The following is a 24,159-nucleotide window of genomic DNA, read 5'->3' as shown; positions in this document are numbered from 1 at the left end:
CTAAAAGGCTGAGTGTGTTGGCAACAGGTGTTTTCCAAGGACCCTCCTCAAGGCCCCCATGACCTCCTTATTCCTCAGGCTATAGATGAGAGGATTCAGGGCGGGAGTGACAATTGTGTAGAAAACAGAGATGATGTTGTCTTGTTTGGGACTGTGGAAGGAACTGGGCAGGACATACATGAATGTGGCAGCCCCATAGAACATCCCAACCACAGTCAGATGGGAAGAGCAGGTGACGAGGGCTTTCTTCTTTCCCTCATTGGAGGGCATGTGGAGCACAGTGAACAGAATTAGTGTGTAGGAAGCCAAGATGGCAGCAAGAGCGGGGATTAGGAAGGTTACGCCCATCACATAAACCATAAGCTCATATCTGGAGGTATCTGTACAGGTCAACTTCAGCAAGGGTGGAATTTCACAGAGCAGATGCTTGATCTGGGCTTTGCAGTAGGGATAGTGCATGGTATACACAGTATATCCTAGGGCACTTAGGGAGGCCAGGATCCAGGATGTGGCCACCATGAGCCAGCAGACCCTTGGCTTCATGAAGATCATATAGTTCAGAGGATGACAAATGGCCACATACCTGTCATAAGCCATGAAGGCCAGGAGGAGGTCCTCTGCACCACCCAGGGTCAGTGCTAGGAACATCTGAAGGGCACAGCCTCCAAAGGAGATGCTGTTTTCTCTGCGAAGATAATCCAGGAGGGTTTTGGGAGTGACAACCGATGTGAACAGGAGGTCCATGAGAGAGAGCTGCCTGAGCAGGAGGTACATGGGCACATGGAGCCGGACGTCCATTGTGATGACCAGAAGCAGCAGTCCATTGCTTGCGAGGGCCAAAATGTACAGGAAAGTGATCATGGCACAGAGCAATTCAGGAGCCCCGCTGTCATTCAGAATCCCTACCAAGATGAAGCTGCTTCCCCAGGTGGAGGAGTTCCAGAGCTCCATTATGCGTGATTGCTTTAGTTACTTAGAACCAGATGTATTCTCAGTGAGGTTTTGCCAAGATGAACCCTAGACTTGTAGTGTCTCAAGCCCCTTAGAATACTGGGAGAACTAGAAATACAACAGCTGAAGCCCTCCCCTGGAAGATGAGGGTTGAATATTGTAATTAGGCCCACTAATTCTCTGCCCTCTGCTGCTATATCAATCCTAACTAGTTCTCTATTCATGTTCAGGAAATCAAAAATGCAGAGATTGAGATGGGCAATGAAGCACAAAGCATGAGGGAATCTGGCAGACTGAGTAGTTTACATTCTTAGGGTTTGCTTTCAACTCTCTTTTTTTGACTCAATGAATTTAGAAACTATATACACATATATCTCTGAAAGTGAGAAAAAGTCTTTACCTCCAGCTGTGAGAAACCTCCCTGCCAAACCTCCCAAACGCCTCTGGGATTGTTTAAAGGGTGATAAGATGCCAGTAGAAATGGGGAGGTAGGATGTGACTTTCTTCAGCAGTGTTTGTTGGTTGAAGTTTTGCTGTGTTGTTTAAGTATCTTTGATATCTATTCCAGATCAGGTGTCAGGATGCTTCTGTCCCTTCTTCTCATCTGCAGATCTTTGAAAATGACAGTGGATACAGTGGCAGCTAACACAGTCTTTGAGTAGTTTCCTGTGGCTTTCCTGCTTTCACACTTGAAAAGAATTAGTAGAAACTCCTCCTGTCATACAGGTTTCTGAGAAGGGAGGCCCTCTACCTGGTGGTAATGGTCAAACTGAGTTCTTGGGTCCAGATAGTCAGACCCTCCTTTCTTCCTCTTGGCATCTGGGAGTGAAGATGGAAGCTGTGGGGCTGTGGAGGAGCAGATAATGGAAGAGCTGCCCAAAGGAGACCTTGCCATGCCAATTTCACTGTCCCTTGGGCCAGCAGTGAGCCAGGGCCATGTTCTAGAAGAGGCTGATTTTATTTTCCTCCCTTTACTCTGTCTTACATCTATCTTCAGAGGGGACTTAACCTGTCAGCTGAAATGACCTCCCCTGAAAATGCTGATCCTGGAAATAGGCTGTTAATGAATCCTCTTGGGTATATTTCTTGAACTGGTATTCTGCATTCTTCCCTCATTAAATGAGCTCTGAGGCCCTAAGTTTCTACTCAACCCTAAGGGAGACACTGAGGATCCACTTCTAAATTTCTTCCTGATTAAACCAGGAAGCAAAGACTCCTTGTGTGGCCAGAGCTTTGCCTCAGAGAGTAAGGCATTTTCCTGCCTCTGTGGGATGCTGGTTCCCTTCCTTATGTCCCTCTTCACCTGGACTGCTTCCCTTCCCATATGACTGCTCTGTGTGGAGAGTGTAGACATGAAATCTTCTCTTCATTGACCTCTCCAACCCCATGGATCTTACCTGTGTCCACATGTCTTGGTGTTACAGTTACTTGTCTGTCACCAATGATGTGAGAAGAGAGTGCTCAATTTTCCAATATTGAACATAAAATAAAGAGAAGTCCATAGAGTACTGAAGTTGTAGAGGTCAATATTTCTTAAAGTCTTTTAAATGCTCTCAAAGATAAAAGACTACCCATTAATCAAACATACTTAGATGACAGTAAACTATGAATGGTGTTAATAGGATAAGAGAGAAATACAATTTAAAATGCTGAGGAAATATAACTTTACAGGTAGAATTCCATATGAAATGGAACCATCATCAATGAATGAGGATGAATTAAAAACAACAACAAAAATAATTTTCTTTCTAGGATCCCCCCAAAATAATTTTGTCAGTTGGCATAGTAACATCAAAGGAATATATGCAATGCAGGAAGCAATGGTGAGCTCAAAAAATGATCTAGTATTGAGTTAGGAATTCTTGAACAATGATAAATACATTTGTGACTTTTCAAAAGATAAAATGAAAATTTTTTCCACAAGAACAATAACATGGGAGTGGGATTTTTTCCCCATGTTTGTTCAATAAAGGCTAAAGAGGCATAATATTAACAGCCATAAATTCATTCATTTTAAATTATCATTATTATTTTTTATTTTTAAATAAGGTACAATTTAAATACAGTAAGATTGATCTTTTTTTAAATTTTTTTGTTTAGTTCATGACAATTATACATAATAGTGGATTTGATTTCGACATAGTCATGCATACATGGAGTATGATTTGCTCTATTTCAACCTGGATATTAAACCCCTATTGGAGGAGTAGCTAACAGATTTTCTCCCATTCTGTAGTCTCTCTCCTAATGCTTTTGTTTCCTTTGCTGAGAAGAAGCTTTTTAATTTGATGCCATTCCCACTTATTCATTCTTGACTTTATTTCTTGAGTTTTAGAAGTCTTGTTAAGGAAGTTGGTGTCTGTGCCAATATGTTGGAGTATTCAGCTTTTGTTATCTTTTAGCAGTTGCAAAATTTGTGTCAAATTTCTAGTACTTTGTTCTACTTTGATTTGTTTTGTGCAGGATGAGAGACAGAGATCTAGTTTTATTCTTCTATAAATGAATATCCAGGTTTCCCATTTGTGAAAAAGGATATTTTTCAACCTATATATTGGCACCATTGAACAGCAAGTACCAACTATATCATCCATCATATTGGTCACCAAAAAAAAAAAATGGTGAGGGATGAGAGTATATAAACTAAATAGTTCTAATGGGCAGTAAAATTATAGTTCCTTAAGTGAAGAGAAAATAGGGAATTGCAAGAGAAACTTGAAATATTTAAAAAGTGAACAGAGGGGAAGCGGGAGAGAATAGTTGATGGCTATAAAGATGATTAAAAAATAACTAAAAGTAATAAATTGAGGAAGAGGGAAAAAGGTAATTTGGGTTGTTAGAGGAGGTTAAAAAGTGAATAAGAAGTAAAAAGAGTAACAAAAACAAAGGTAAGAACAATTAAATGAATAAAATTTCAAATTAAAACAATCCCTGAAATTTCTAACCCCAACCCTCAAAGTCAAAACTAGGGGGGGAAAAACTAGGCTAAATACATGGGTGAAGAAAAATTGATTACAAAGAGAAAAATTACACACAACCATGCACACACATACAAATTCATGAACCTAACAGTGCAGCAAGAAGATAGAAAGAGACTAGAGACAAAAATAATTAAAAAATTTTAAAAAGGTATAATAAGCACATCAAATAGAGCACTAATTTCTAAGATATATAAAGCACTCAAAAACATTAACACCAAAAAAACACAAATAACCTAATCAATAAATGGGCCAAAGACCTGAACAGACACTTCTCAGAAGAGGATATACAATTAATCAATAAATATATGAAAAAATGTTCAACATTTCTAGCAAGTAGAGAAATGCAAATCAAAACTACTCTAAGATTTCATCTCACTCCAGTCAGAATGGCAGCTATCAAGAATATAAACAACAATAAGTGTTGGTAAGGATTTGGGGAAAAAGTTACACTCATACATCACTGTCAGGACTGCAAATTGGTGTAACCAATCTGGAAAGCAGTATGGAGAATCCTTGGAAAACTGGGAATGGAACCACCATTTGACCCAGCTATCCCACTCCTTGTTCTATACCCAAAGGACATTAAAACAGCATACTACAGAAACACAGCCACATCAATGTTTATAGCAGCACAATTCACAATAGCTGAATTGTGGAACCAATTCAGATGCCCTTCAGTAGATGAATGGGTAGGGAAACTTTGGTATATATACACAATGGAACAGTACTCAACAGTAAAAGCGAATAAAATCATCACATTTTCAGGTAAATGGATGGAGTTGGGGAATATAATGCTATCTAAAGCAAGCCAATCCCAAAAAACCAAAGGCCAAATGTTTTCTTTGATATGAGGATGTAGACTCACAATGGCGATGAGTGGCGGGGAAGCATGGGAGGAATGGAGGAACTTTAGATAGGACAAAGGGGAAGGAGGGGAAGGAAGGACCAAGTGGGTAGGAATGATGGTGAAATGAGTTGGACATCATTACTCTAAGTACATATATGAAGACACGAATGGTGTGAAAATACTTTGTGTACAATCAGTGACTTAAAATATTGTGCTTTATATGTATAATATGAAATGAATTGCATTCTGCCATCATGTGTAACAAATTGGAATAAATAAATAATTTAATTAAAAATATACTTAAATAAAAGTAAAAAAAAATGTGTTTAAAAAAGACAGGGATTTAGGCCTTCTGGTTCCCTTGCTTTGATTTCTGTATGCTACCTCTTAGTGTTAATAGTGACCTATTCCTCTGTTGGTGGGCGGAAGTGTTGTTTCCATTTTTGTTCTATAATGAAAAGTCTTGCTCTATTTTACCTGTGAAAAACTTCCTGCAATAGTTTTGATATAAAATGTTCCCCTAATTCCATGTGTTAAGTGTTTGGTCCCTCAGTCCTACCCTTAAGATGTAGGCCCTACTGGGTGTACCTTAGGTCACTGTTAGTGTGCTCTTGAGGGGGATTTTGGCATCTTTCTCACTATTCTTTACTTCCTGGCCATAACATGAGCAGTTTTTCCCTGCTGCACACACCCCTCTATTGCTATTCAGCACACCCAACAGAGCCCCAAAGCAAGAATCAGCCCAGACCTGGACTGGAACTCCAAAATAAAACTTTTCTCTTTGTAACTTATTTTTTTTTTAGTTATTTCATCATTGGGATGAGATGCTAACTAATATGTCTCCTTGTGAGTGTGTTACTTTTATACTGGTGAAAATAAATACATGCTATATTTCTTTTGTTGTGCAATAGTTTTCTAGGGTTTATTCTTTTCATGCTGAAAAAATAAATATTTGATTTTAACTTTCTTGAAATTGAAAGTAAAAGGAGTGAAAACTCTAGCAGTCTTTCCCAATATTACTAGTGAAATGAGTGATTAAGGAATGAAAACTGAGGAGGATGAAGCAAAGGTTTGGGTGAGAGATGAGAAATGCCTGAACCAAAACCATGATGGAGGAACCCAGTGCTGTGTTCTCATCCCTCTGAGCAGCTGAGCCCACTGGGCAGAGAACACATAGGCACATGCTCGTGTGCACATGCATGAGAGAGGGTAGAAATGAGAAAGAAATAGAAAAGCATATGAAGATCCAATAAATCACTGTAGGATGCTAACTAAGGTCAGTAAAGGAAGATCTGATGTTAGTATTGTTAACTCCCTCCAGCTGGTAATAGCCCAGACAAGAGCTTCATAGAGGGAGATGGAGAGTGGTAGCCCTTCCAGAAGGCAGGAGATATACTCTATGATTTGGACAGAAGAAAGAATAAGGGTTACTTGCTTCTTGGACCAGTTCTGGACACCATCTACTCAGTCAGGCACAGCCTCAGCAAGACCTCATGGGGAAGAACAAGTCCTCGGCTTAAGAGCTCATAATCAGTGAAATGTTGGGCCAAGAGACATGCCCAAGAGGATTCATTAAAATCCAGTTTCCTGGAGTGGCATTTTCAGGGGAGGACATGTCACTTGAGAGGAAGAGACTCTAATATGTCCCCCAGGACAGGCCAGAGCTCACAATTGCCCAAGGAAGAGTGGGGCTAGCCAATAGTGGGTCTCTTTTGAGTAGCTCCTCCCATATCTCCCCACTCCCCCAGCTCCTCTGGTGCTTAACATTTTCATGAATCCCAACAAGAGAGGAACATATGAAGATATGAGGACAGGGACTCAAGAATTCAGCCCAAATCACTCCATGACTGTGAAGCACTTTCTCAAGGAGAGTGGATGGGAGCCTTCCTAAGGGATTCAGTTCCTCACTTCCCCAGGATCCTGCCCAAGGTTCTCAGCTGCCCGTCTGCATCTGTCTCTTTATCCAGGAAAGAGAGTCAATGACAGTGACCAGAAGAGCTTTTGACCCCTGGTCCCAGTCACGTTCATACACATACCTATATCCCACCCTGCCAGAAGAACCACCTCCTCTTTCTTCAGTATCTGGACCTTCTGGAACCCACAAGTGAATCCCAGGATACTTGCTGAGGTCTAGCAGTGGTATTTTTCCCCAACTGAGGTAAGGACTCTCCCTCTGTTTCTAGGCAGCAGACCCTCTAAGTCTTGAGAAACAGAATCAAGATGGTACATACTCTGCAGCTCAGATTCTCTAGTGCCTTAGGCTTTACAGCTCATTCACTCCTTTCTGTACAAGGTGACTGTAGGCACTTTGAATATGTGGGAACTTTTGCAATCATTTAGTGTCACTGGCCAGTACAGAGCCTCTAGAATTCCTGATGCTGGCTTCCCAATAATATTCTCAGTACTTCCCCTTGGTGCACCTGATTTTCCTGGACTCTAGTAGTCTGATGAGGTCCCCCAAAGGAAAGCACCTTCAAAGAGGAATACCTAATATCAGCTGAAGTTTCTCTTGAACATGCCACAGAAATCCAACTAAAGTCAGTAAAAATGTTTAAATATACTGATCAATGACAGAGAAAAAAACTCATAAAAATAAGCTTCTAAGATTTAGCATTATCTGAATGGACTGACCATCTACAATGGTCCTCTATTCATCTCAACCTCTGCTGACTGACTGCTCTTGGTTTGAGGTACCCATACATTTCCAGCAATTTTCCAGAGAGGAGTCCTTCCTTTGTTGGTCCATTTGGTGCTCCCTGGCCTTTCTCCTTAGAGATCTATAAAAATGAGAAACCAGTGAATGGAAAAGGAGAGAAAGCAAGAGTCCTGAAACAGAGAGAGGTGGCATGTAGGTAGGAATCTGGAGGCCTGGCGACACCTCCTTAACAAAACCCTGCTTTTTTTCCTCCTCTTTGAAATCTCTCCCTGTATTGGCCCAGAGATCTGGAGAAATGTGCCCAATTATTTCTTTCCCTTTATTTCTCTATCCTTTCATCATTTTATCCAAGAAAATTAAGAGCATTTCAAGTCTCATATTTACTAGCAACCGTGCCCATAATTGTCCTTAAATATCTTTTTTTTTTTTTTGGTTGCTGTTCATAGGCAGTATTCCAATCAATGTTTTCCAGGTAGTCATGTAGTTTTGGTTTCATGAAGCAGCAGGAATATCATACACCCCAATGGAGGGTGAGGCTTCACTTTAAGGAGTGTGTTTCTCTGAAGGTCTTCTTGCTTAGAGATCCTTATGGCAAAATTGCAGGAAGAAGATCACTGTACTGTATGTCAGTGTCCTGACTTTTACAGCACTATCTGCTCTCTTTTCGTTATGTCCTGTTTTTGACCTTGCCAGTTTCTATTCATTCTCAACCTGTAGCTTGTACCCATTTTATTGGGGAATCCTTTTGTGAAACCTCCCTTATTTGTTGTGAAGTATGTCATATTTCCCTTCACATATTGGTCATTGCCATTGGGTGAGGTAGGTGTTTTTGTGATTAGTTTTCACATCTATGCTACCACCCTAGAATCAAGTGTGGTATGGATACATCAGAGTTCCTTAGCAAATATCCACTTGTGTAAATGAAAGGGACTGGATCATATGGGTCTCCTGATATCAAGTTTTTATGATCCCAACTCTGAGATACTGAGAGTGGTGAAGTAAAGAAAGATAGGAGCTGGTAGAGATATTATAAGGGAGAGATGATGAACTTTTTGTTAAAATTTTCTCTTCTCTTCCAGAGTATCTTCTATATACTGCACCTAACTGTGAAAGATCTGCATTCATAAAGTGCATGCTGAGTGGATACCATCAGCCCCATTCAAAACATTCCTCCTCAGTCCCTTCCATTGGTAGTATCATATGGATTCAGGACTCAGCAAGGCCAGCATCCTTCCATATGCTCCTAAGATTTGTGAAGCAGAGGAAGGTATTTTTTATGGTCAGAATGTTGCTTTGACTCCCAGGTAAAAGAACAGTTTTGGTCATTTTCTATAAGGCTTCCTCTTTTGTAACTCACTCCTTTTATCATATACCATAAATACCAACAACTTCTATGTCTCTGTGGATCCCATAATTTTATTTTTCTTGTCTCCTTCTGAGTAAATAGCTCATCACTTCCTTCGAATAGGCAAGTGTTCTTTTTCCACTGTTCCTACTAATTTGCGTCAAAAACCTACATCAGGCTGACCATTCAATTAAGCCCAGAACTGTTTCTCTCTGAAGCAGAGTCACTGTATCCCCCCCAAGGAGGTGAGCATGGCTTAAGAGTATAAGAATCATGTGACCCAAGATCCCTGAAATCCTGCTAGTGAGGAAGGTGTCAAAAACAATGAGGGCAGAACATAAAGGCAGACGTCAGGTTAAGGCAAGAAGATGGTAAACAGGTTTTATGAATAAAATTTTAAAAGTAGAATTGTGTCTCAAAGTCAACTTTAAGTAGAAAAACAGACAGCTTTTAAACACTACCCAGTGTCTTGGTTTGTTATGAAGAGAGAGATGTTTTCATCTATGTAGAAAGATCTTTGGGCTTATTCTTTCCCATATCTTATGTAAAGATAATTCTTAATAATTAGCATTATCTGACATGCCTATTTTACAGTTACATGGATGGGCAAATCAAAATTCAATAGAAGTTTTTAGAAATTCAGAATCCAGAGGGGAAATTTAGCTGAGAGAAGGAAAGGACATTTCATGGGATTTTTATTGACCACTGCATACTGTCCTGGGATGGACCAAAAAGGTAGGTTAATGCCTCTGAATATCTATCTTGTTTTAGGCAACTGAAAGAACTAAACAGAATGGAGCTCTGGAACTCCTCCACCTGGGGAAGCAGCTTCATCTTGGTGGGGATTCTGAATGACAGCGGGGCTCCTGATCTGCTCTGTGCCATGATCACTTTCCTGTACATGTTGGCCCTCGCAAGCAATGGACTGCTGCTTCTGGTCATCACAACAGATGTCCGGCTCCAGGTGCCCATGTACTTCTTGCTCGGGCAGCTCTCTCTCGTGGACCTCCTGTTCACATCGGTTGTCTCTCCCAAAACCCTCCTGGATTATCTTCGAAGAGAAAACAGCATCTCCTTTGGAGGCTGTGCCCTTCAGATGTTCCTAGCTCTGATGCTGGGTAGTGCAGAGGACCTCCTCCTGGCCTTCATGGCTTATGACAGGTATGTGGCCATTTGTCATCCTCTGAACTACATGATCTTCATGAGGCCAAGGGTCTGCTGGCTCACAGTGGCCACATCCTGGATCCTGGCATGCTTGACTGCTTTAGGACACACCATGTATACAATGCATTTCCCTTTCTGCATGTCCTTGGAAATCAGACATTTGCTCTGTGAGATCCCACCTTTGCTGAAGTTGGCCTGTGCAGATACCTCCAGATATTTGCTCCTGGTTTATGTGACAGGTGTGACTTTCCTCTTGCTGCCCCTCTCTGCTATTGTTGCCTCCTACACCCTAATTCTGTTCACTGTGCTCCACATGCCCTCCAATGAGGGAAAGAAGAAAGCCCTTGTCACCTGCTCTTCCCATCTGACTGTGGTTGGGATGTTCTATGGGGCTGCCACATTCATGTATGTCCTGCCCAGTTCCTTCCACAGTCCCAAACAAGACAACATCATCTCTGTTTTCTACACAATTGTCACTCCCGCCCTGAACCCTCTCATCTATAGCCTGAGGAATAAGGAGGTCATGGGGGCCTTGAGGAGGGTTCTGGGAAAATATGTGTTGCCAGTACAGCCCACCCATTAAGGAGGTCTCTTGACTTGCCTCTTATTATTCCTTTTCAAAGTGAAATTGCTATGTTCCTTCATTCTTTAATATTATCCTCTGACTGAGATGATACTTATACTTTTGAAAATTCCACTTTATTTTCTTCTATGTAGCTCTAATGTAAACAGACTTTAATGTAAACTCACTTGGCACGTATCAGCGACCTGTGAAGCCCACATAAAAAAGGGACTAGGACAAGAAAAAGCTTTGAATGGATGTCTTTGACTCACTCTGGTGAGGCATCATCCTGACACATACCAAGTAAACATGGTAGGAGACTAACTGTCTATTTCAACATTGTGTAGCAGTAGGGACTTGGGATTGCTTTGGGACTGAGCAAACTCCAATGGCCTGTTAGCAATGAAGGACTGTTCCTTTGAACTGGCTTCTTAAATCTTTGGTAAATACAAAAGTCCACAGAAGATATATTAGACTTGCTGTTTATTAAGATGTTAGCAACTGGTAGGGAAGAGTAATAGAGATGTGACTGCATTTGCATTCCAGCCCTGAGGAGTCAGTCATGCTGACTTCATAAATAAAGGCATAAACCTGAGTTGGTGTAGTGATTGGGGCTAAGAAAAAAGGATCCTGGCATTTCAATTTGAAAATTGTCAGAGTCTTTTTGATGTTGGGGGTATTTTTATAGTGCCTAAGATTAAAATTAAAGAAATAGAATTGAAAGCGCCCAAGTTTAAACAGAAAAGTGTACAATAACAGTGAGATAAGTCTATGGTATATATTTTCTTTGAATTTTGTTAAATGCAGATACACATATGTGTTTTGGAGCATTGAAATAGCCACAAGGAGATGAAATCCTTGAGGTGAATGTATGTGATGTCTCTGTCCACTGGACAGGAGGCATAAATATATATAACTCACTCTCTAGCTAACCTAAACATGCTTTCTTTTATCATATTTACTGTCATGGCAAGATTTATAAGAAAATGTAGGAACTTGAATTTGTTGCATGCAGAAACTCTAAAATACCTCACCTATGTAAAGATTGTTATGGTTGGGAACAGTGTTTGTGAGAGCTTGGAAGTTTCTGTTTTCTTTCTAAAAATAATTTTAAATTATTTAATCTATTTAGATAAGCCATAATATAACACTTAAAACTGATTGATCTGAGTTCTTTATAATGAAAAAATTCAGAAATTTAGCAGAAGCAAAAATCACCTGTATAATTGTTCTGTTGTGTTTTTATTATGCATACTGTATTTGACTGAATTTATATGTAACTGACAATTCCTTTTGTCATTTAAAGCTTAGTGAATTTTCTTCCTTTGTATGAGGGTTTATTTTAGAGTAATGACAGAGAGGAAGGGGAACAGAGCACCTCAGTTTGAATCCCTGGCTCCCTTTTTATCCTCAGTGCACAATAGGAAACTGAATTAAACCCTTTGTATCTCCATGTACTCAACTTAAAAGTGGTGATAAATACAGGCCTGCTGTCTTGATGTTATCGGGTAAATGGAATAAGGTAATAAGTGCCAGGCATTTAGACCTTAGCCTGGTTAAATCGTGCTTAAACTGTGTTGGCTATTATGGATGAATAAACAGTCTCCAAAAAATTTAATCTTACTTTATTGTATTTTTTAAAAAGTGAACACTTGCACATTTTATTTATTTTTATTTTTAATCAGCAAAAGTTTTATCTATTTTTGGTGTCCAATATAGTGTCTTGATATTTGAATACATTGTGAAATTGCTAAATCAAGCTAATATGTGTTTTACCTCATATATTTGCACTATTGTGATAAGAACAGTTAAAATATACTTCCTCAGCAATTTTCAACTACACATATATTACTGTTGTCGCTACTATAATCACCATGATGTGCAACAGATTTCATGAATTTCCCCTTGTGTCTAACTTGAAGTTTGTATTCTGTGATCAGCATCTCCCTGGTAACCACCATTTTGCCTTCTCCTTTTGTGTTTGACTATGTTAAATTTCACTTGAAAGTGAGTTCACACAGTGTTGTTTTTTATCTTACTTAATGTCTTCCAAGTTCATCCAGGTGGTGGTAAAGGACAAAATTTCATTCTTTCCTAAGGTTGTCATTGTTTATTTACACCAGATTTTCTTGATTTAATCATCCATTGATGAACATTTATGTTGTTTTCATATCTGGGCTACTGTAAATAATGCTGTAATCAATCTGGGAGTGTGGGATTTCTCTTTGCAATACTGATTTCATATCCTCTGGATATGTGTCCATCAAGAAATTGCCAGATCATATGGGAATTCTATTTTCAATTTTCTGAGGAGCTTCCATGCTGCTTTCTACAGTGGCTGTACTAATTTACATTTCCATCAGCAATGTGCAAAATTTCCTTTCCCTATATTCTTGCCAGCACTTGTTATTTTTCATATTTTTGAAATACCCATGCTAAAAGGTGGGAGGTGATACCTCATTGAGTTATTTGTATTTTCTTGGTGATTACTGATGTTAAACATTTTTTTTATAGACCTGTTAGCCATTTGAATATCATCTTTGTATAAATGTCTCCTCAGGTTCTTTGAGCATGTTTTACTTGGGTTGTTTACTTGTTACTGAGTTCTTAGGATATTTTGGATATTAGCTCTTTTTAGATATATGGTTGGCAAATACTTTTATCTAGTCTGTATATAAGTTCATGTTATCTGCAGAGACAAGTTTACTTATTCCTTTCTGATTTGGGTGCATTTCATTTCTTTCTTTTGCATGGTACTGTGGCTATGACTTCCAGTATTAGGTTGAATAGAAATCTCAAAACAAGGCATCCCCATCTTGTTTCTCATTGTAAAATAATTTCTTTGAACTTTCCTCATGGATAATGATGTTAATTAAATGCTTATCTCATTTAGCCTTTATTATGTTAAGGTATGTTCTTTCTAGACCTAATTCACTAGACTATTTATCAGGAAGATATATTGAATATTTTTCAATGATTCTTACATTTCTATTGAGACCATCAGCTAGTTTTTGTCTTTCATTCTTTAAATTTTGCTTATCACACTTACTAATTTGTATGTGTAGAACCATCATTGCATTTTTGAGATAAATGCTGCTTAATAATGGTGAACGACCTTTTTCATGGTTTGCTCAATTTGATTTGCTATTATTTTTTGAGAATTTTGGCATCTATGTTTATCATATTGGCCTGTAATTCTGTTTTCTTGCAGTGTGCTCGTATGACTCAGAAACTTCTTCTGTAGTGACTGGCCTGTGTTTACAGGCTATGGGATTCAGCCTGACTCTGAGCCTTATCATGGAGAGACTAATCTCAGACTCCTAGGCAGTAACTGGTACCCACATCCCTTTCTTCCCCAAGTGAAAATTCTGTCTATATTATTCTTCCAAAGGTTGGGGGAGATATGAAATGGACAGTCCCATGGCAACTAATTCCACAATGCTGGGTCATACCTGGAGCTCATAGATTGCCAAATTCAGTCCAGCATCAAAGCAAGATCAAGGTCCATGCCTGCCTGCTGCTACAGAACACCCAAGGCCTGAGACCTCTGCAATCAGCATGAGGTGAACCCTGTCTTAATTCCCTTTCTATCTCCCAAGCAGGACACATCTCTCTACATAGTGTTGTTGTAGTTGAAGGGAGATCTCTTTTCTGTATCTTTTCTTATTATTATGTTAAAATGAGGTACTGTGCTGTAGTGAAAGTAGTTTGGTGCGTGAACAGCTGTGCAAATTGATGTTTCTGTGGAGAAAAAACCCCTGGAGAATCATACCAGGGTCTTGCTCTTCCTCCACAATCTTTTCATGCACATTTGTAAAGTGGATTCCTAGGATCAGAACTGCTTAATCAAATTATACGATATTGAAAAAAGTAACATGCTTGTGTTTTATTTATTTAAATTAACAAATAAAAATCATAGACATTCATCATGTATACTATGATGTTTTAAAATATGTGCACATTATGCAATGGTTAAATCAAGTTAAGTGATACATACCTTTCCTCACAGTGTTGTAATTTTTGTTTATTGGTCTTTGCTCAAGAAAGCTTCTTGTGCTATGCTAAAGAATTTTTTTTCTTCCGTGCCTCATTTACCCAACACATTTTCTCCACCTGTCTGAGGTATGCTTTTCTCTCCCAGTCCTATCTACCTAGTCTATTATTTGACCTGATTCTTCTTACTGGTGTCACTATCAGCCCCTCACAATGACAAATTAGAAGAATTAATCCATTTTTGGTGTGTTCTGACACTTTTCCTAATATATCTGTTCATGCTTTTTTTTTTTTTTTTGGTATTATCAGGGATTGAACTCAGTGGCATTCGACCACTGAGCCACATCCCCAGCCCTATTTGTTATTTTGTTTAGAGATAGGGTCTCACTGAGTTGCTTAGTGCCTTGCCATTGCTGAGGCTGGCTTTGAACTTGTGATCCTCCTGTCTCAGCCTCCCAAGCCGCTGGTATGACAGGTCTGCATCACTGTGCCTGGCCAGAAAATTCTACTCTTTAAGACTGAGCTATTCATGCTTAATTGACATCACAATTTTCTAGTGCCTATCATACTGTCAGATAGCTATTAAAATATCTTTCAATTTAAATGTTTCCACAAAGTTACAAATTATCAGAATGCACAAGTAGTAATTAAATACAAACAATAATGAAATACTACCAACTTCCTAGGCATTTCAGTACAGGAAGCTCAGTAAATATGTGTTGGTTGAGAGAATTACTGATTAAAGCAGAATATGATTGTATATTTTGAACAATAAGATTCCCTTCATAATTGAAATTAAAAGAAAGACAAGATAAAAATTATTTTAGATATTAAATATCATAGACTCATAACCTCTGAGATAATATCTAGACCATAAATCCTTTGACTAACTTTGGTACTGTGATCACACAAACTGCCAAGCATAATATTCCACTCTGTTACTGTCTTTCAGAATGAAGCTCCTAAGCAAAGGCATAACCAGGTCATTTCTATAGGGCAAGACTTCCTATAGGGCAAACTGGTTCATCATGTGCATAAACCCCTCTACAGAATAATATAAAGCTAGCTAATCCTGTGACAATATCATTACTAAGCTTTATTTCTTGACATATTCCTGATTTTAATGTGCCCTCTCTGGCCATCTTTGTTTTTGTTCATGATATAGTGTCTCTTAGGTATCTTTTCTGACCATTGATACTTGTTGAAATTGTGTATCCTACTAATAAATCAATTATCATTTCAGTAGAGACATCTACATAAAGTATTTCTGATCTTCAAATAAGCTATTGCCTTCACTTTGGGTCTACACAGTGTTTTTTTTAACCTTATCTAAAAATAGTCCCTCTCATTGAAATTTTAAAATGGTTATCTCTATGTTTATGATCTCTTGTTAGTGGATTGCCACATCTTTTGAGGAAAGCACTGAGTTTTACTCATCTCGTGGATGTAGGCACAGTGCTTGCATAGAGAAGTCATTTAATAAATATAGACACAAATAAGCTGAGAAATGAGGCAAGGGAAGGAAAGGATGAGGATGTCAGAACCATGTTGTCAATCAAAATGTTCAAATATTTTTTGCAGATTTCAAAACTCACTGCCTCTGAGGCATACTATCTTCCAGCCAGCTTCCTGAGAGCCCCCTTAACGTCCTTGTTCCTAAGGCTGTAAATGATGGGGTTCAACATGGAAGTCATGACTGAATAGAACACAGAGATGACCTTATCCTTTTCATTCATCATCTTGGAATTCGGTCTCATGTAGGCAAATATTCCAGAGCCGTAGTAGAGAACCACAACGGTGAGGTGGGAGCCACAGGTGGAGAAGACCTTGAGCCTCCCCTCCCCAGACTGCATCCGGATCACAGTGGAGATGATATGCCAGTAGGAGATGAGGATGAGGGAGACAGGAGCTAGGAGGATAATCACCCCCATTGAAAAGAGAGCTATCTCAGCATTGTAGGTGTCCCCAGATGCCAGCTTTAGGAGAGCAGGTGGTTCACAGAAGTAGTGATTAATGACATTCCGTCCCTGGTAGGGGAGATACAGTGTAAACGCACTGTCCACTGAGCATACAACTGCCCCACTTATCCAGGACACTGTGGCCAGCTGGACACAAGCCCTCTGGGTCATAATGGTGGGATAGTTCAGGGGCTTGCAGACAGCCACATACCGGTCATAGGACATCACTGCCAGCAGTGCACACTCTGTACACCCTGCAAGGAGGAAGACCACTATCTGTATTGAGCATCCAGTAAAGGAAATGGTTTTCTTTTTCACAAGGAAGTGAACCAACATCTGGGGTACGATGCTTGTAGAGAAACAGAGGTCAGCAAAAGATAAGTTTTTGAGAAAAAAGTACATGGGTGTGTGAAGCTGAGAGTCAACTTGGATGAGGAGTATTATCAGCAGGTTTCCAAATATGGAAAGAAGATAGATGACCAGGAAAACACAGAACAACAAGATTTGGATCTGTGGATCCTGTGACAGTCCCAACAAGACAAATTCAAACACAGAAGTTTGGTTTCCTTCTCCCATTGATTCTTATTCTTATGTACCTGTCATCAGAAAGAGAACAGAGGGTGCTCGCTTCGGCTACACATATACTAAAATTGGAACGATACAGAGAAGATTAGCATGGCCCCTGCACAAGGATGACACACAAATTCGTGAAGCATTCCATATTTTTTCAGGAGTTAGTGGATTTGGTATTTATGAAAGCTTCGAGTACTACTTTATAGTATAGTTTAAAAACTGTAACTTAATAACACTGGAATTCATCGGAGTTGTTAACAGATTCTTTGGTGCTTTTCACTTGTTTTGTTAAGTAAGGATTTTTCTGTTACTGATAAACAATATTTCCCCTAACCTGTGAGAAACAATAAAATGCTTTATAAGTATTGTAAAAAGAGAGAGAGAGAGAGAGAGAGAGAGAGAGAGAGAGAGAACAGAGGCATTCTGAATGTTATGTTTCGTTGCTTTATAAATATGTATAATGCTAACAAGTACAATTTTTGACTATCAGATTTCATCTGCCTCCTACAAGGGGTCAGTTAGCCTTAAGGTTCATATTTCTGTTTCTTGCAATGCATATAGATTTCGAACACATTTTCCTTTGCTTGATAAACTTGCAAGTATGAGTATCACACACTGGCATCTTCACTTATCCAGATGTGTATATACTTAGGTATTAATAAATTACTATGTAGATATTAAGAGAATTATTTTGATTAAATTTCATTTTTATTTTTTGAAAACTTCTTTCAAAACACTAAAATTAGATGTAAGAAAATTCAGTGAACTGATTTAAATAATAAAATGTTTTTACTTTTAGTTTTCAAAATATCTATTAGCTCATAAATCACAGATTATCAATGGAAAAATTTGTTCACAGTATAGTAGGAAGTCAAAATATGGTTTGGAGATCAAACAGATAAGTTGCATATATTAGTTTTTGCTCTTCTCCATAGTTATTTAGAATAAAACCACTCTTAAATAGTAGTCAAAATCCAGGTAGGACAGCTAGACTGATTTAAGGAGGTTATCAGGTCCATGCCAGGTCTGCTAGAAGAGCCAGCACAGAGCCAAAAAGTGAGTTTAAATCTGGTATTTTGGTGTCTACCTATTTTTTGTAAATTTTTTTTTTAAGAGAGAGTGAGAGACAGAGAGACAGAGAGAGAGAGAGAGAGAGAGAGAGAGAGAGAGAGAGAGAGAGAGAGAGAATTTTTTTAATCTTTATTTTTTAGTTTTTCGGCGGGCACAACATCTTTGTTTGTATGTGGTGCTGAGGATCGAACCCGGGCCGCACGCATGCCAGGCGAGCGCGCTACCACTTGAGCCACATCCCCAGCCCTGTAAATTTATTTTTAACACTGAGATTTATGGATTTCATTCACAATGCAGAAGATATGGGAGACACAGGAGCTGACCCTCATGTCTAGCACTTTGTGTCCTAGGCAGCAGAACATAGAACTGTTAACACTAGTAATAATACTCACTGTCATCATTATAACAACAACTAAAAAACTCACTTTACTTAGCACGGAGGTATCTCAGGAACCCTTAAAATAAGAATTTCAAGATTTGAACCCTACTGACCACCTCACTTTATAGATAAAGATTCTGAGGCCTCCTGATGATTTAAAAGAACTTTCAAAGCCACAGAGTTGCAAATTATTAAATCAGTATTTAGTCCCAACAGGCTGGTCCCTGATTTTAGACATGATATTTTTGCACTAAAAAAAAGAATATAGATGCTATTTCTAAAGATGCACTCTGGTATTGGGCTTTGTCTGAATGCATAGAAAGAGTCATAAATAGAATTTACCTTCAAATTAGGATTTGAGTCAGGGTAAGGCAGAAGTTAATGGTATACACTGAAAAGAAAAACACCTGCTATCTTTCAATGGTTTGAATGCAGATGGAAAAGAAATTAGGCAGTATTAGTGTAAATATCTGCACCAATCAGGGAAAATTCTATAGCACCCTCTAAATATGCCTTCTGCCCATCCTTCTTTTCCTCTGTGTTATTCTTTGGAAATCTCACTTAAATCTGTTGCCTCAAATATTACACAACAGAATGTCTCAAATACTATCTGATGGATGACCACTAACCTAAATTTAAAGAGTTAATGCTACCATTTAACCTAAGAAGGACTTTTTAGACTTGGCAGTGAGAAAGAGTAAGTGCCTTGCTTCCCTTATTAACCTATTTTATTTAATATTTTGGTAACTATGACTTTCAGTACTCCACTTAGAACACAATTTTGTTGTTATTAGAATGTGTCATTTGTAGGAAAAAGAAAAGGCTACTCAAAGTGTTCAGTTTTAAAGTGTGAATTTATAGATCTGAATTACCTAAAATCCAAAGTAGGACTGGCTTAATGTTATGTTCCATCCAAATATTCAACATGTTCCTTTATATCCTCCCAGGTAGTCTTCATCATTGTCAACGTCATCTCCGTAGGTACGAGGGCTACATGCTTTCTTTCTCACATCTAGACATAAAAATAAAGTTTCTTGCAATGGCATCTACAGCACTAGATAAAGTCCATTGTTGTATAAGAACCAATTCTCTGAAAAAAAATGAGTCCCCAAAAGACATATCCAAAAAATTTAAGCAAAAAAAAAAGTCTATTCAAAAGATAATGGACCCGTATCGTATTTAGCTATGTTATTCCAAGTTAGTTCATTTTAGTTTATAATATATACCAGACTCTAATGTGAAAACCTAACACAAAGCACACACAATGATACAAGTTTCACATTTGATTAACAATGCAAATATTATAGATGATACACTAGCAAATATATATATATATATATATATATATATATATATATATATATAATATACATATTGACAAATATCTGATGACTAAGTAGGATTTTGCCAAGGAATGTAAATATTGTTGAACATTAGGGTAAGAGTCACATGATAACATCAGAACAGACATACCAATACACATAAGCAGATTCCCATTTCTAATAATTGTGGGATCTATGGTTTTCAACCAACCTTTCCACTGAAAACAGCTATGAAGCCTGTAAAGCCTCAAAGTACAAAGACCATGGAGAAAGAAGCAGCACAGTGTAGTGAGACTGGCAGCAGCATTCCCTGTCCCCAGAGGAAGGTTGTGGATTCTAAAGAAGCAACTGAGAATCTGATAAGCTTAACAACAGAAAGTGGGGCATGACACTTGGAAAAGTTGAGGAAAATTTCCAGCAGTCTTAAAATAGTAGGAGATAAAAATTGGACTTTAAGGCTTACCAATATACGTGATATTGACAAATACTCTAGGCTTTGTTTGGGATATCTGTGGAATAAAGAATGAAATGAAAATATAGAAATTATTCATGTTAAATCAAGACAATCTCTATTTTTTCATAAGACATATGATCTTTTCTTAAGTCCCTGCCCAAACCTAAATAAATCCTCTATTTAGAGCCTCAAACAGGTTTTATAGTATTGCATGCACAATGCCCTACATTCAACAAAATGAAATTACAAGGCACACCATAAAATAGGAACAAGAACAACAGAGAGGGAGAGGTAGATAGAGAGGGAGAGGGAGAACAGGAAACAAATGAAAGCAGGCCATCTCAATTTGAGTGTTATGAGACACAGCCTTTAAAATACTGTGAAATAAAATACATACATGATGTTAGACAAGAGGTTAGAGAATTTAATCAGAGAACACAAGTTCAAGGAGAGCCTCAACAACTTAGAAAGGCCATAAGTAACTTAGAGAGAACCTGCCTCAAAATTAAAATAAAAAGAGGTGGGCTTGTGGCTCAGTGGTTAAATGCCCCTGGGTTCAATCCTCAGTACCAAAACAAACAAGCAAACAAACAAACAAAAAACTGAGTGCATAAAAGAAACTAGTTGAAAGAGCTTAAGATCACTAGAAAGACAAAATCCTCCTAATATATGGAAACACTGGAAAAGAATCTGAGTTATATGGATGAATATATAGTTACCTTCAATTAGTCATTTAAATTATGTCTTGGTTTCTATTTTTATAAAATGAGAATATTAGTATCTAAATTTTTCAATTTTTTGCAAAAATTGATAATTTATATAAGCCTTAAGTTAGTATTTGGCACATAAGTTTTAGTTAGAATATTAATAAACATGTATTCTTTATTGTACATGGGTGGATGAGTATTATGTGCATTTTCACATTTAACATTTAGCATCAAATTGAAAATAATCAAACTTGAGGCTATGATATTTTCTCTACAATTTGTATTATTCAAAAATTCTCCTGGTGAGATATAGATGAAATAGATGTAAGTAGAAGTCATTTTTTCTTCCTTTATTTTTCCACCTACTAAAGAATTTAACCAGTTATGAGATTCAACTCAGATTTCAAATCTCTCTCCTTTTCTCTCTTCCTGGAATTATTTTCCAACCCAGTAGCTTCTGTTTATCTCTGTTATCTCTCTGCCTCTTATATTGTTCCATTCAACCTATTTAAATATAATAAAACAATCTTTTGAGAATGCTAATTTTATCATTTTTCCATTCCCCAATTTGATGACTCTCAATTGTGTATAGGCTTAAATCTGAACAAATATTCTGGGTCTAGAGCATCTCTGACTGGCTGCAGATGTCTGCAAACCAATCTCTCCCTACTTCCTTACTCTTAAGCAATGTTCTGCCATGCTCAAAGGCACATGAGCCTGTGCCTTTGCTCATACTGTCCCCTCTGTGGAAGTTCACTTCTTGCTTTATCTACTAGGTAAATTCCTGGTCATCCTCCAGTGATTATCTCTGCTGTCACATTTTTGCCCCAACTTTCACCGCCTCCATTAAGTGAAGTTAATTTTTTTAAACATCTTCTTGCTTCTCTGGGTTTTATTCTTATACTAATACATCTTTATATGATACTATATATATTTAACATCAAGGTACTTTCCCCCCTATATTTTATGAATCCTCCAAAGTAGAGATTGCTAGAGATTTTACCCTCATCATTTGATGCAGTTAAATTTGAAAATAATTATCTGTTGAGCAATTCACAAAACATCTATCCCATGCACAAATCACCACACATAGAAACTTAGACCTATTTTCACTCATATACTCAAATCAAAATAATTATACAACAAAAAGGGAAAGAAGTATAAAGGACACAGTAGCCATTGGGCCACTGGAATGTCCCCAGAAATGACCAGCAGCACAATTGAATCATGGTCACCTGGACATCTACCAAGATTTGATAAAGGAAATAATAAATTGCACAAATCATTATCTTCCATCTGAAACTAGGACGAAGCACTTACACTGTGGCAGAGGTGATAGAACAAGGTAGTGATTCTGACAGTAACAAAGTCTTTCAGATAGCCATCACATCCAAGATTGTGACCACACATCACTTTCTAGATCCAGGGATTTTCAAGATCAAAAGACTAGAATTCCCTGTAGTCTACTGTCCACCTGAAATGGAAAAGACAACAGAGGAAAGGAACACTTCAACAGAGGGCTGTGGAGGGTCTGGTAGGGTTACAGCTGTTGGGAAATGAGGTCCATGTGGGAGGCTATTAACCTAGATATTTTGGGAATCTTTTGTGTAGGATCTGATCCCTGCAGATGTCCTGGAGAAGGATTTCTGTACTGAGTCCTCTAGGAGGAAGAGGAAAAGTGGCAAAGAAGGAAGGAAGGAAGGAAGGAAGGAAGGAAGGAAGGAAGGAAGGAAGGAAGGAAGGAAGGAAGGAAGGAGATGCTGGAGAGGAGAGGAAGGGCCCATTCTTCACAAACCCCACAGAATCTCCTGAAGAGATGCAGCCACACCATAGTCCTGCCCTCACCTGGTGGACCAAGCTGAGCTGAGCTAAGCTCACAGCACTGGGGGTCACAGGTGAAAAGGCTGAGGGAGAGGGCAGGTGTTGAGACCTATGGGCTGAACACCAAAGTCCCACTAGGCTGTGTCACCGCATTTTTATTCGTGGGTACTCCAGAGTGTTTTTCCATCTTGAACCTTTGTCAGCCACTTTTCTCAAGGTCACAAGCCTAAATTCTCCTAGGACTTGAACAGTGCATTTTCCTAAGAGGGACTTATTAAAAATGAGGACCTGAGAACTGAAGTAAATAACGCAGTCCCATGAGTTCGCAATTCATAAGATACCCTGCAGCCTTTCTACTATGCTTGTTAACACTACAGCAATTTCTGAATCTCCCCTGATTTGGAGATTTGGAGATCATTAAAAAGAGAGAAAAATTTAAATTGTCAATTTTTCTACATGATGAGATCAGATTCTCTCTTACTCTGATTAACTTTGTTAATCTTATAAACAAAGAAAGGTATATCCTACTCAGGGTTTATTAAGGAAATCTAGATTATTATATTGGTTGCCTCTTAGTCATGCTGATTAATATGATTAGATTGTAAAGAAAAAACATGTAAAAGCATTTCTAAAATCTAAATTAACTGCAAACTTTGGCTACTAAAAACCTTTGTGGCCCCTTAACTGAATTAGCAACAAATTTAGATATTGTTTCCATAATCAAGTGGTGCTGAGGTTGCCAGAACAACAACAACAACTACTACTACTACTACTACTACTACTACTACTACTACTACTTTTAAATAAGCTTTTGCTTATTTTTATTTGGATTTTTAAAATTTATTGTATTTTTTTTTTAGATATACGTGACAGTAGGGTGCATTTCTACATACATGGGCTGCAATCGATTACAGTTTTGATCCCATTCTTGTTGTTGAACATAATTTGGAGTTACACTGGTCATATATTCATAGATGAGCATAGAAAAGTTATATCATATTCATTCTACTGTCTTTCCTATTCTCATTTCCCCTCCCTTGCCTTCATTTCCCTTTGTCTAATCCAGTGAACTTCTATAATTCCTTTCCCTACCCTCCTTTGTTATTTGTTAACATCCACATATCAGAGAAAAGGTTTGGCCTTTGGATTTTGGGGATTAGCTTATTTCGCTTAGATTATGCCATTTCTCCAGCTCCATTCATTTACTGGCAACTGCCATCATTTTATTCTTCTTTATGGCTGAGTTATATTCCATTGTGTAAATATACTATATTTTCTTTATTTATCTATTGAAGGGCGCCTAGGTTGGTTTCATAGATTGACTATTGAGAATTGAGTTGCTATAAGCATTGGTGTGGCTGTGTCACTATAGTATTCT

At 38.2% G+C, this 24,159-nt stretch overlaps 3 protein-coding genes across 3 annotated transcripts in view; 1 reads left to right on the top strand and 2 right to left on the bottom strand.

Moving 5' to 3' along the window:
* Nucleotides 1-951, bottom strand: LOC308636871 (olfactory receptor 2AG1-like; the record flags this gene model as incomplete). Its single annotated transcript, XM_081272695.1, has 1 exon — nucleotides 1-951. One exon carries the CDS (start codon nucleotides 949-951, stop codon nucleotides 1-3), a length of 951 nt encoding a protein of 316 aa, XP_081128821.1.
* Nucleotides 952-9,570: 8,619 nt separating this feature from the next.
* Nucleotides 9,571-24,159, top strand: part of LOC308641752 (olfactory receptor 2AG2-like) — a gene marked incomplete at both ends in the record, with an annotated part of 47,688 nt that continues 33,099 nt past the window's right edge. Inside the window, one exon of the mRNA XM_081280362.1 lies at nucleotides 9,571-9,691. Coding sequence (XP_081136488.1) covers nucleotides 9,571-9,691 — 121 coding nt within the window. The remainder of the gene's footprint in view (nucleotides 9,692-24,159) is intronic.
* On the bottom strand, nucleotides 16,107-17,030 carry LOC308636906 (olfactory receptor 2D3-like; the record flags this gene model as incomplete). The annotated part of the gene is made up of 1 exon (XM_081272775.1): nucleotides 16,107-17,030. One exon carries the CDS (start codon nucleotides 17,028-17,030, stop codon nucleotides 16,107-16,109), a length of 924 nt encoding a protein of 307 aa, XP_081128901.1.

This window comes from Spermophilus citellus (assembly GCF_964194105.1).
Source record: "Spermophilus citellus genome assembly, chromosome: 2".
In the NCBI taxonomy this organism is placed as follows: Eukaryota; Metazoa; Chordata; class Mammalia; order Rodentia; family Sciuridae; genus Spermophilus; species Spermophilus citellus.
This window is presented reverse-complemented; position numbering and strand designations above follow the sequence as displayed.